The sequence below is a fragment of the Fukomys damarensis genome, unplaced genomic scaffold (genome assembly GCF_012274545.1).
Source record: "Fukomys damarensis isolate Sample0158 unplaced genomic scaffold, DMR_v1.0_HiC HiC_scaffold_8, whole genome shotgun sequence".
NCBI lineage: Eukaryota > Metazoa > Chordata > Mammalia > Rodentia > Bathyergidae > Fukomys > Fukomys damarensis.
The window spans coordinates 12,548,027-12,561,850 of NW_022900920.1; the positions used below are offsets into that span (position 1 = coordinate 12,548,027).

At 42.3% G+C, this 13,824-nt stretch overlaps 1 protein-coding gene across 4 annotated transcripts in view; it reads left to right on the plus strand.

The window, feature by feature from the left end:
• The window catches only part of Adam12 (ADAM metallopeptidase domain 12), a 405,947-nt gene that overhangs the window by 271,643 nt on the left and 120,480 nt on the right, over positions 1–13,824 (plus strand). For all 4 annotated transcript variants that reach the window (XM_033761360.1, XM_010620988.2, XM_010620978.2 and 1 more), the window contains one exon: positions 10,895–10,973. In XM_033761360.1, the coding sequence (XP_033617251.1) occupies positions 10,895–10,973 (79 nt within the window). The remainder of the gene's footprint in view (positions 1–10,894; positions 10,974–13,824) is intronic.

Here is a 13,824-nt window from a genome sequence, read left to right on the forward strand (position 1 = left end):
GACTTTTCCTGTCCTAATATACATAAAATGACCACATTGGGTGAGTATTCTCTAGATTAAAGGTAAACAGAACCATGATTTGGACAGTTCCTCATTATTGCTTTTAGCTTAGATCTGGGGAAATACTTGGTAAGTAGATATACCACTCAACACAAACCAGAAATTCTTCATAATTGCTTTCAAAGACAAAGATTTCTAAGTGTAGTTGTTCACTTATAGGGAGAATGGGCAGAAAAGACGAATGTAAGACAGGGGAAAATGAAGTCAGGGAACCATAACAGTCCGAGGTGGAGCTCTGAAGTCAGACAGCCAACAGAGTACTGGCTCTGTGACCCTGGACAAATTGCCTATCTGCTCTGTGCCTCTACTTTCTCATCTCAAAAGAAGCCTTTATCTTTCAAGTTTGTGTAAAAGTTAAATTCAAAAAATACAAATAAAGTGCCTTGGCTTGGTACTCACCCAAAATAATGTTAGCTGCAGGTACTGTTGCTATAGACAAAAGTTATGTTTAATAGGAAAATTCTGAAACTTGAGCTAAATGGCTGTTCTACCTATATTGGCAGAAATGTTGGGAGAAGGCCCTACAGATGAACTTGCCTAACCAAGTCATTCGATCTATTCTGAGACAAGTCACGATGAGGGTTTATTTGCTGGTGGAAATCATAGTTTATTGGGTTTTCAACTTATCCTCTGTACCTAAAATTGTGTTTCTTAAGAAACCTCATACCATAGAAACAATCATATGACATCAAGAACAGCCTGCAACAGCATGTGAGCCCACACTCAAGACTTTCCAACTGCAGATGGTTGTTCCAAGCAGAAGTTGCCAAAACGCTAAGGGACATGTGGCATGACTGCTCAGGGCTGCTAAGGCAGGGACCTGCTTTTTTCCACCTGCTTTTACATTTTAGATGGAGAACACAGTTGACAAACAGGCCTTCTGCTGGTACAGAGTTCCACTGGGTCTGCACCAGTCAAAGATGGTGCAGGTGAACAGATCAGCTCACCTGAGCAGTCCTGACGGATGGGAGTAACAACATATCTCAGTGTAAATGCCTCATGATTTGATACAAACTGTGTGAGTTTGTGACTTATAATGGAAGCAGTATATTAAGAAATGACTTTGTAGGAAACGTAATTGTCCCCTACCGCTTCCAAAATGCTGTATCAACAGTTTTATTTATTATAGTTTTTTGAAACAAAATGAGAAAGAGCTGGGCAAAGGGAACTTTTTTTTTTTATTATTCCAGAGGAAAACAATGATGTTTTGATCATTTTGAGTATTTTAGTAAATGGAGAATAACAAAAGAAAATGGAATGTAAATGCTCCATTGTTCTTACAGATGTACAGTTCTAAATAGTTGGCTTCCCCAAATGCTGAAATTATAATCAAAAATAATCTGAATTTTGTGACTAAATTGAATTGAGTGTGAAAAGAAGCAGCACAAGCCCCGTTTTCAACCGTATGTTGCAGCATTGTGGAAACACTTATTTCAGAAAAAAATGTGGAACATGATTTGCAGCTGCTTATTTTTCAGACCTTTAGAACCTTGTGCTGAAATTCCTTCAAGGAAGGCAGTGTTGACCAGTGGTTCGGAAGGTGTGGGTTTTGGAGCCAGGGTCAAACTCAGACTCCCTGGGCTCTGCTGTGTAGTTTTGGATAAGCCACTCAAGCCTTGCTTTTCCTTATCAAGCAGGTGCTAACAGTCCTGATCCTGTGGGGTCTCCACCAGGAAAAGTAAGAAAGTGTGTGTGAAAAACAAGGTCAGGGCCTGGTACACTGTGAGCAGAAATAGGCTAGAGCAGGAGCTGGGAGAAATGTTGATGATGGCAACAAGATGCAAGCGAGACGGTGGTAATAATGCTGTACTTTTCCTCTCTAAATTATGAACCCAGAAGATAAGTTATTCCCCAGGAGATACTAACTTCCTCCATAAGGAAAACAACAGGGATATATGTTTGCAAAGACCATGTTCTAACAGGTCAAAGCTGAGGGAAGTATAAGCTGGCTTTTTTTTTTAATTGAGTTTATTGATACATTTTAGGTATACAGTACAGTTACATTCATTATTGGGATCTTGTACCTTTACATGACAGGTCTTGGTTCTCATTTTTGCCCCTTGTCCCTGCCCTCCCATCACCCGCTCCTCCCCTCCCCATTTACAAACACTTTGTTTCCATTTTTTCATTGTCTTGTATTTTTTTCCCTTATTACCTCTCCCCTACCCTTCCCACTTTCCCTACACCTTTATCAGCTGGCTTTGATTCTTATTTATTCTTCATTTTTCCTCTTATTTTATATCTCAGCGCACTGTCTGATCCCTCCATAAAATAGTTCAGATAATCCTAGGGCGTCAATATTAAGAGGGTGTGATTCCATCCAGTTTATGGTCTGTGCTGAAAACCAGAGAGTTTAGAGCATGTGCGTCCCATACTGGATAATGCCCAGATCTTTCTTTAAATTGATTTAGCTCTGATTCAGGAGTAGATAATATTTCATAAGAGATATTCATTGAGTAACAAGGAAAATACAGATCGTGGTTTTTAATTACCATTTTTATTGCTTCCTGTGTTTTGTTAAAGCTCTAAGTAGCTTCGCCTTCGTGTGAGAGTATCTGTAGCTGTATTTCCATATTGTAGTAAAAGAAAAATCATTACCCAAATTTATATAAGAATGATTTTGTAATTTGTGGGATAATAACTTGTGATAAAATAAATCTTTAGCAGAAACCGAGGTTGGATCCCCTGAATACCAAATGGGTCTCTAGAAGAAATCACTGACACCTGTGCTTTAATTGCAGCGTATCCGGAATGCCTGCCGGTGTTAACTGACAAATGAGAACAGTCTTGTGTCACTTTTGTATGACTGTGTTGTGCAGAATAATTAAACCCTCAAAGCATATGTATGGACTTCAAAAAATAATAAGAAAAAGTTGACAAGTTATCAATGAGTTCTGTCCTAGTCTAAGTAATTGATGCCGGCCTCTGACTTTTCCCTTCCCTGTATCCCTCATTTAAACAGTTCCGAAATTGATAACAAGGTGTCAGGGTGGATCAGGCTGACCTGAGAGCACTTTGAATTCTTGAAATAGCAAGGCGGTGAATGTGACTTGTCTTCACACCGTTCCCCTTTAGACGAGTGAAAGCACCTGGAACCATATTTCTTTTATTTTTTTAATTGATCCAATTGGTTTAGCGCCCCTCCATCCAGGTGAGTTGCTTTTCTATGATCATGATTCTGTTTGCTGCCTGTGTGTTTAGAAGGGGCTCACCGAGTCCCAGACATTGTGCTGACCTTGCAGTGTAGCTTCTGCCTTTTAGCTTAAGTCAGTGTGGGAGGAAGATAAGCAAACTGGAAATAATGGAGAGCAAGAGAGTCCTGTGACAGAATCCTGGCAGGGCAAAGGAGAAACTGAATTCACTCCCAGGGCAGGGACTAGATAGAGCAAGACTCCCAGAAACAAAATGAGTATATGTTCCTTCTTGTTCTTCTATGCTTTGGGGAATACAATATGTCATTTTAATGAAATTCCTCTCATTCCAACTATATAACTAAATTATATAATGGTAAATGTAGAGAAGTATACTTTCAATATTTATCTAAAAATCAATTTAGAGTTCATTTGGGTGTTTTGTTTTGTTTTGGTCTAGTGCTCAAATCTTTTCAAGAGGCAAAAAATTTTATAAGAACTTTTCCTACATCATAATGTCATGATGTAAATTCTGTTTTGGGGGGTGTACCAGGGATCGTACTCCGGTCCTGACGCTTGCAAGGTAGGCGGCGGAACCACTGAGCTCAATCCCCTGCCCTACAATGTAAATTCTAAATTATCACTATCAGCCAAATGCATCCAAAGACTTTGAAATCAGAATACACAACTTTCAAATGGAAAGGACTGGATTGTCCTCATTCTCCTGTAGAAAAAGTATGTGTTGCCTGATGTCCTTGTCTGTCTCTATGCCAGGCCCACTCCCCAGGCCTCACACTCGGAGCCAACAGAAGAGCCCTCAGTACCTCATAGTCAAGCCAGCCCAGGCTGGGTTTATGGCCTCCTTTCCCATTCCACATGATACCACATGACCCCTGGCCAGTATCAGTGCTCCCTGATACCATCTTCCAACGCTGAGCCCCTCCTGAGTTTTGCATCTTGTAAACTGGTGTTTAGACCTGGCCCTTTGTTTGGACGTTTATTCCAGCCTCCTCACTAACCTTTCCACTCTCTATTTTCCCTGTTTCCCCTCAAAGTTTTATCCACATGGCAGTCAGAGTAGGCTTTTCCTCCAATGTTCCTGCTGCTTGGATCACTCCGTGTCACTTCCACCTTCCCTAAGCCAAGGTCCCACCAGCCTGCTAGTCCTATAGTGCTGTACCTCTCAGTATGTGCTCACCTCTATTTAGAGTGTCCTCCTGCTCCTTTGACACCCTTCACCTCACCTTCCCAGGGTGAGTTGTTCCTCCCCATTGTCTTACAGCTCACTGTGCTCCACCAAGGAGAGCTGCAGGGCTAGAAGCACTTCCTGGACTACGCACACAGTTTCAGGCTCTGACCACTCTGGGTCCATCCTTTCCAGATAGGGAGCCCTTGAAGTATCTGATTCCAATGTCTAGTACAATAAATATTGGTTAAACAAGAGAAGAGTTAGATAGCACTTGTAACAGCAAAACAAATGGAAAATAGCAAGATCAACTCCTGGCACAGTTAAAATGTGTTTTATTTCCTGGTGTCGAGGGGAACAGAATGCCTTGTTAGATTGGCTAATCTAATAAGCAGAGAAAGGGAATGTTCTCATGAAATTATGCATTCACCTTCTGTTCCCATTTGCTGACATGACAGAGTCCATCTAATTGGATTTGCTCTTTGGGGAAATCTACAGGATCATTGCTGTCATATTTCCAATATGGTCATTGTCCATCTGCCCCTCTTAATTTTCTCCTTTGACTTCCAGCCACTTTAAAGTAGGAACACATCTTAGAATGCCTCATTCAGCACCTTCTCAGCTTTACCTGTAGCACTGGAGAAGGAAATGGGATTCATGTCACCCCCAAGGGAGAGGAGAGTCTTAAACATAAAAGGACAGTGCTTACTTATCCATTAGTCCACTCAACATGTGTTCATCTAGCCCTTAGCATAGCACCTACAGCAAATAGTCAGTAAATATAATCAGCTCGTGAAGTCTCAAGTGCCACACAACACTTTATGAGCACAAGTTCTAAAGCCAAACCACCCAGGCACAGACACTTACAGTGTGATGTTGGTCAAGTCTGTTGACATCCCTGTGTCTAGCGCACAGAGAGAGATCCTATAAGCATTAAATGAGGTATGACAAGCTTAGCAAATGCCTGGCCCAGACAATGTTTCCAGCCAATAATAACTAGCTGGGAAGGAAGAGGCTATGGCAGGCTGTCTGCAGAGCTGGGGGATTCTATGGTATACACAGAGATCCCCCATGACTTATGTTCTTGAGGAGGGAGATAGACAAATAGTAAACATATGAATAAACCAAATAGGAATGCGGTGCTGAAAACCAAAGGGGTAGTGGGGTGAAAAGACCATCAGCGAAGGCCCCACTGGAAAGACAGAATATAAACTAAGAATTGCAAGATGAAGGGATCATGCTGCGTGAAAAGCCAAGTGAAGAATATTCCAGGCACAGGGCATGGCAGATGCAAAGGCCCTCATGAGAGAGAGTCTGGAACATTCTAGAGCCAGCCAGAGGCCAGTGTTGCCTGGGGTAAGCATGAGCCAGAGGGGAAATTGCCCCAGTACAGAGGGAGGGTGGGTAGGCTAAGGCTGTAAGCACCCAGAGGCTGTGGGGAGGCAATGGGATCTGATCCTAAGTGAACTGGGCAGTCATCAAAATGTCAGAAGCAGGATTGGGTGGGGGCTGGGGGAGACAAGAGCTGGCACTGAAGAGGCCAGAGCAGGGACAAGGGCACCCACGGAGCCCCAAGGTGGGTTCTGGTAGCAAATATGTGGCCTGTTTCATGGCAGCTCCTGGAGCTGGCACGGGGAAAGGCCCCAAGGGTGGGTGCCAGAGCCTGGAAGGGGACTCCAAGTCACATCTGCCCCATCTCTTCCTCAAACTCCACATAAGAATCAGGCTCCAGAAGACTGTGTTTGTTCCTAGCTTGCAGTGCTGGGTTTCTGCTGGCTCCTCTCCCTCCCCCATCAAAACATCTCACAAAGATGTACAATATACAGTGGCAAGACTGCATCTCCACCCAGAGGAGAGAAACCCACACGGGACTTTGTCCCTGGGTGCTACTGCAGCCACAGAACAGGTGTAGGACGCATGCTGGGCCCCGGCTCCCCTCCTCCTGGCAAGAGGAAGCATGCATTAGTACTTAGGAGCTGGTGGAACTCAGAGTGTGACTGTGGTCCTACTTCTGCCTACCTTGAATGACATTTTGGCAAGGAAAAAAAAAAAAGTACTGCAACTGGCCATGGTGGGCACTTTTGTAATCCCAGCACTCTAGGAGGCTGAGGCAGGAGGTACCTCCCTGGTTTGAGCACAGCCTGGACAATTTAGCAAGATACTGTCACAAAATTAGAAATTAAAGATGGATAGGGACGTAGTTCAGTATGAAGGCCCTGGGTTTGTCCCCAGGTGCCACACACACACACAAACATACTATACTGAGTCACGTCTTTTTAAAAAAGCTTATATGCTTATACTTAACTTTTTTACTATAATTTCACCCCAGAGTTTCTCCATCTTCTAATTTTCTGACACCTGTCTGCCAAAATCTCCTCTCACCCTGTGATTTCCTGATTGATGGTCTCTCTCTCTCTCTCTCTCTCTCTCTCTCTCTCTCTCTCTCTCTCATACATGGAAGGAATTTTCTCCTAAGACTCCTATCTAAACTAGCTTTCCATATGACCTAGTCAGAAGCCCTGAGGTGACGTCTCTGTTCTACAGACTTCCTTGTGACTTCTCTAATACTAGGTGTTCATATGCATTGTCATTTTTAAATATGATCCAACACTGTTAAGATCTGAGTTACTAAATTATTAATAGAATATAATTAAAATCATGAGTGGAGAGTAAGTAATACAATAAGGAGTAATGTCATTTAAGGTATATTAAATTTTTCTCCTGTCTCTGGTTTGGAGGCTCCTGAGACCACTGAGGCCGTGACAGGTCCTGCCTCACTGGGGCAGTGGGCTCAACACATCGCCTGTGCTCTGAGCACCCTTCACCCCTTTCCTCCACAGCTTTGGTCCCACTGTTCCCTCTGTGGCCCCATCTCACCAGCTCAGCCCTTTCTGAGAACCTTCTTGCCCTCAGGTCACCGTTTCTTGGCTCACATTCTTATTTCTCTGCTTCTCTTGCAAATCCCCCTGTGGGAGGACCCACTCAGCTCCCCGGTCTCTTCTCACTGTAGCGCCGTGTTAAGGTTGCCCCCGCACTTTCCTGGAACCCTCTCATATGGACAGTGTCCACCCCTTCTCCAGACTCCTCTCTCCAGGGTCTGTCTCCTCCTCGGCTGCGCTACCCACTTCCCCTCCTGCCCATCCTGCAGGCCCTTGGTCCGCTTGGGAATGGGCCTGCTGCGGAGGAGTGCGTGGCTGGGACAGCTCAGGAAAGGGGACTCAGAAGATGGGGTTTTGCAAGCCAGATGCCGCCAGGGATGCCAAATGTCTCTAGGATGATGTGCTGCTCCTGGAGTGAAAACTGGGGGGCACGAGACAATCCATGTGCTTTGTCAGTGAGCGTGAAACGTTGTGTTTTATATTTTTGGCACACACTTCTCAAACCCTCGCTGTTAAGTACAGTACAACTCAGCCTTGCTGTAAGGGTCTAACTGATTTAAACCAGACATGTCCTAAATATATTGAAATCTATATAAAACAGGGAGATTACCCTCTATTCTGAAGTTGGCTGGGAGGGTTGCTAAGAAAATCTGAGTTTGTAGGGAAAATATTTCTTCTGTGTTATGCTTGCAGCATTCCTACTTCTAACCCTTCCCTGCCATGTTTATCAGGATGCTGGCTACAAAACCCAGCTTGAACCAGCTGAAGCCAGAGAGGGATTTACTGAATAAGAAGAGAAACAACATGGGCCATAGGGGTTCCTGCAAACCTCCCTCTTCCTTCCCTGCATCACCCACAGACAACAGCTTTGTGTGTCCCTCCTCAGTATCCTACCCAAGAAGGTGGAAGAAGCCCTGCAGCTCTGTCCTGAGGCTAGAGAATGAGGAAGGTCCCCGAGCTCCAGGATATTGCAGAGGAGATCTGTGCTCATGCCTGGATCCAGAGTACAGTGGTGTCAGTGGTGTAAAGAACATTCTCTGAAGACCCACAATGTGGGAAAAATTTTTCACCAGCTGCTCCACAGAAAAAGGTGTACTATCTAGAATATATAAAGGTTTTTTAAAAATCAGACCTCCCAAATTTAAAGACCCAATCCAAAAATGGCCATCTGAAATGAAGACATTTGTCAGACAAATAAGTAGAAATAGCAAATAAACATATGCAAAAATGTTCTACATCACTGGTCGTTGGAGAGATGCAAGTGAAACCAACACTGAGATTCCACCTCACCCCAGAAACAATAGCTGCTGTCATGAAATCAACCGATAACAAATGCTGGCAGGGCTGTAGGGAAAGAGGAACTCTGCTCTACTGCATGTGGGAGTGCAGACTGGTGCAACCACTATGGAAATCAGTATGGAGATACCTCAAAGAACTAGGATTAGAGGTCCCATTTAACCCAGCCATTCCCTGCTGGAATTCCTCCCAAAAGAATGAAAAACATCATACCACAGTGATATACATGCACCCTTGTTCATAGTAGCATAGTTTGAAATAGCTAAAACTTGGAAACAGCAAAATTGCCCATCAACTAGAGACTACATAAAGAAAGTGGGTTTTTTTAATAAAATGGAGTACTACTCAGCCATAAAGGATGAGAAATTAGAGGCATTTATAGCTAAATGGAGGCGATATTCTTAAGTGAAATAAATAGAACACACAGGTGTAAATACCAAATAGTTTCTCTGGTGTGAGAAACTGAATGTGTAAATGTTTAAAAGGTATAATAGATAATGTGAAATAGGAAGAAAAAGTCCAAAGGGGAAGAGGAAGTTGGAGGGGTAGGGGAAAGGAAAGAAGGGAATGGAATTAATAGGAGAAAATGAAAAAATGGAAAGCCTTTGTAAATAGGGAGGGGTAGAAGAGTTGAAGGGGGGCAAGGGAATGGGGAAAAATTAAGAACCAATATGGATTATGTCAAGGTCCAAATTTCCAGTGATAAATGTCATTATATTGTATACCTAAAATGTACTGATAAAATTAATTTTTCAAAAAAGAACATTCTCTGAAGACAGGGGCAGGAAGAGAGCACCATCATCCTCTGCTGCACCTCCTGCAAAAGTCAAACCCATTATTGCCAAGATAAATGAAATCCATGTCTGTTTTGAGCCCTTCCTTGCCATGCATCAAGTCGGCTCCCCAGATCCTAGACCCTCAGGTCTCCTGATCTGACCATCCTCTGCCTGGAACTCCCTCATCCTTTTACTGCCCCTGTGACCAGCCACCTTCCACACCATCTGCTAGGCCCAGCTGTTGTCAGCTCCCTCTGGAAAACCTTCCCCTTCCAGTATGCATTAGTCAGCCTTCCCAGCACTGGTACAAAATACCTGACATCACAAATTTAAAGGAGGAAGGGTTTAGGTCCACAACACAAGGAGCTCATGGAAGGAGCATGGTGGTGCAGAGCTACTCACTCCGTGGTGGTTGGGAAGCAGATCACAGGGTGAGAGAACCAGCAAGAGACACCCTCTCCACAGACATACCCACCTGCTTCTACTGGGCACTTTTCAGCTATGAACAACAGTGGGTTAATGTGTCTAGCGCTCCTGTGATCCAGTCACTTATCCAGGAGTCTCAGTCCAGGCTAGATGAGAAATACGATTACATGGCGCACTGGCCAGTCTACCTCCTTCACATCCATTCACCCCGGAAGGTGAAGTTACTATTATGTGGAAGCTCTCTCCGGTTGGTGGTGTTTTGTCAATCACTCCATCAGTCTTCAGTATCCTCAGGGGCAGGGAGCAGTCTTCTGTATCTTTGTGTCCCAGCAGCTAGAAGCTAGTACACAGTAGGTACACTGGTTGTCCTCTGGTTGTGTTGGACAGGATAAACTAGTGTGCGTGGTTTAAGGAATTGTGAAATAATTTGAAACCTAAATAACCTATGCTTTGCTGTCCTCAGTGAAGACAATGGGATGCATATGGTTTTAGTTAGGATTCACAGGAGATTTTCCTCTCATTCAATTTATTTTAGAAATTCAGTATTCCAATGTATCCAAAATCATTTTTCTCTACATCTTACCTGCATCACTGCTTTTAACATTTCATCATTGCTCCTGGTCTCTGCTGTGACATTTTAGTACCGACAACCGGCTCCCTCACCAATGGGGGAACAGCAGGGGACTGTGGATCCAAAATTCTTTTTCCAGCAGTTGGCTTAGCCACTGATTGTACTCAGTGGAGCCTTGTGACTTCTAGGAGTTACGTTTTCCCAACTTAGGCCTCTGCCTGTACAATTGGAGAGGAGTGCATGAATGTACTGGTGCACACTTGCAGGTACAAGTGTGTGTGCCCAGGTGTGTACATTGGAGGAAGAAGTTGGGAGGAGTTGGGGAGGTTCCACATGTACCTCTTGGGCTACCGTTCGGAGCACACACATCTGACTCACCCTTCTATGAGTCTCCTGTAAGTTCTCCCTGGATAACCCAAACAGGTGAAAGTCTTTGGCGAGCCCTGTTGTATTATCTATAAAATAAGGAGGAGATCAGACCTTGGCAGCCATGGGGCCTACACCTTCACAGGCAACATATGGATGCAATTCTGCACTCAGTTTGTTGTGTTGTTTTTATGTTTCCACAGAGGTCTCATTGCCAGTGATTTCACCGAAACCCATTATCTGCAAGATGGTACTGATGTCTCCCTCACTCGAAATTACACGGTAATTCCTGCACATTGGGATCAGCATGATATATTGCTATCAAGTCTGTACTTAAGTGTCAGAGCTCCTTTATTCCAAGGTTCCTAACACAGGCCCCAAGAAGCGCATGCCCGTCTATAGTGTTTAGATGTCCCACTGTGACTCCAGAAGCGCTGGGCCATGGCCAGGAATGTCAGGACAGCCTTGAGGCTCAGAGGCTCGAGGCAGGGATGAGTTTGAAACCACCTTCCAACGCTTATGGGATGTCATTTGGAGCAAATCCTTTTTAGAAAAATCTAGCCACACAGTTCTGCCTATGTTGAATTTGAATGCCAAAACCTTGATGTACCTTAAGGAAATTGAAAGGAAAACCAACCCTGCTTAACCAGCGGGAAATCTACCCACAACGCTGATGTGATTTGATATCAAAAACATTAATGCGGCATGATTTATCCACTCCTACTCAGCTTATTTGGTATTTGTTATCTGCAACTTCCACAAAATGTCTATTTTATTTGTTCCTTCAACAAACTTTTACTCTTCACCAGGCTCGTGAGTGAATAGGGAGATTAAAAGATAACAGGTCAGAGTTTCTGTCCTCTAAGAACTGGGAAGGTTGCTTGTTTGAAGGAGCTAAGGGTGTTTGTGCTAAGAAGCATGAGCTCTGTGCAATCTTATGAAGGAGGGGTCAAGCAGGCCTCATTGTCTGCAGGGATTCTGTCCTTCTCCAGAGTACACAACACTTTTCTCTGTCACAAGTTTGGCACCTGGAACTTGGAAACTGATGCTCCCTCTTCCAGGAGCACTGTGGGTTGAGCTTCTGCAGCTCTCCCAGCCCAAAGACAAATAAAACTCCTGAAGAAATATAAGTATATCGGAATTTGTGTTCATGCCTGGCCAAGTTGAAAAGGAAATCAGAGAAAGAGGGGACAGTAGCCCACAACATGGGATTCTTGGTTGGGGCTGTGGGACCCCAAAGGGCCTTTCAGGACCCAGAGAGAAAAAGGGACAAAAGAAGTAGGTACCTGCAATTGCAAATCTCATGAAATCTTCCCCAGGAGTGCTGCTTCCTATGCAGAAAAAGGCAGGAAATCTCTGTCATTTCACAGGAAGGGCAAGAAAGAACTGTCTGCCAGGTATCCTGGATTGAAAAAAGATTTTGCAAAAAAGAAAAAAATCGAAACCCCATCAAACCTCATGTGTGTGTATGTTAGGGCTGGGCTGGGCTCAGGTCCAAATTTGTAATAGCATCATAAAAATGGAATTCCCAGTCAAGATATTGACCTCAAAAGCAGTCCTAAACCAGTGAAGCCCTGATGGGCCCAGGCTGAAGCCAACCCAAACTGGAATCATAGGGATAGTCTCACAAACCACATTATTCGAGATGCCCATGCAAAGAAAAAAAAAGCTGGGGGGAAGTAATGAAAATATTAAAGATGAGACCCAAGCAGTCAAAATTACAAGCTAAACAAGGAGCAAAGCCACTGTAAGTGAGCCTCAGTAGAAAGAAGAAATGAGGGTTAGTATTTCCAGGAATTCAGGATTTAAAAAAAAAAAAATTAAGGAGAACAGAATATATCTAACAGAAATTCCACAATTAAAATGTTTTTAAAAATAGGAAAAATTCAGTGATTAAGCAAAATGTGATGAGAATGATCCTGAATTGAAGAAAAACATTAATCTTTGAAGAAAATTCACCAAATCCCAAGTAGAAAAAAGTAACAATAAACCCACTTCAGTATGGCATGTAGAGAAACTGCAGAACATTAATGATGAAATCTTAAAACCTCCAGAGACAAAAGAGAAATTTGCACAAAATAATGACAGTTAAAGCAACAATAGATTTCACATTAGCAACCATAGATTAAAACTTCAGGGAGCTGAGGCACCTTCAATTTTATACTCAAATTATTTTATAAAAGTGAGAGTGAAATCAGACATGTTCAATTAGATGTCTACGAGATTTATTACTCTCAAATTCTAAGGGAGAATATCTACCTAGGAATAACTAGCAAAAATGTCTTAGCAAGAACAAAACCGAACAAAAGAGGCAAGGATAAAATGTCAGGAGCAATAATAAGCAAAATAATAGCATGTGAGTAAATCTAAATAATCCATGTAAAATAATAATTACAATGATTATATTTGCATGATTTAAAACAAAATAAATAGATTTGAAACAGTTTAATGATTTGTATTGTATTAGAGAATAATAGGCATGCTGATTAGATTTTGATAAGTATGTGTGCTGTAATTTTAAATATAACCAGTTGAAAAATAGAAAAATAGATTTTATCCCACATAATAGGTAACAAATAAAAATAATATCTCAATCCAGTGGAGGGTAAAAAAGAAAGAAAAGAATAATAAAGAAGCAGAGCAAATATAAAACACAAATAAGACAAAAATTAGACATTAATTTCAGGTAAATAGATTGAATTTGTTTATTAAAATAAAAACAAATTATCTGCTTAGAATTTAAAATGAAATACAGATACATAATTTTTATAAGACTCATATCCCCAAATACAAATATGAAAGGAAAAGAATGGAGACAAGAAAAGGTAGACAAATCTTAATCCAAAAAAGATGCTACCATTCTGTTCACAAGCGAGACCTTAGGCAAAAAAAGGCACTATCAAGGATCAAGTAGTCATTGCATAATGATAAAAAAAATTCAAAAGGATGGTGAAAGAATTGTGAGACTATATAAACCAAAAGAATTGTCAAAATCTACAAAGAAATCATTGGAAGAATCTAGGTACAACTTTTAAATCTAATTATAGTTTCATCTAGAATTTAAGGCTTGAGACCAGCTCCTTATTAAAGGATTTCTTAAAGCCTCACAAAATCCATTAAAAATTAGGTTATA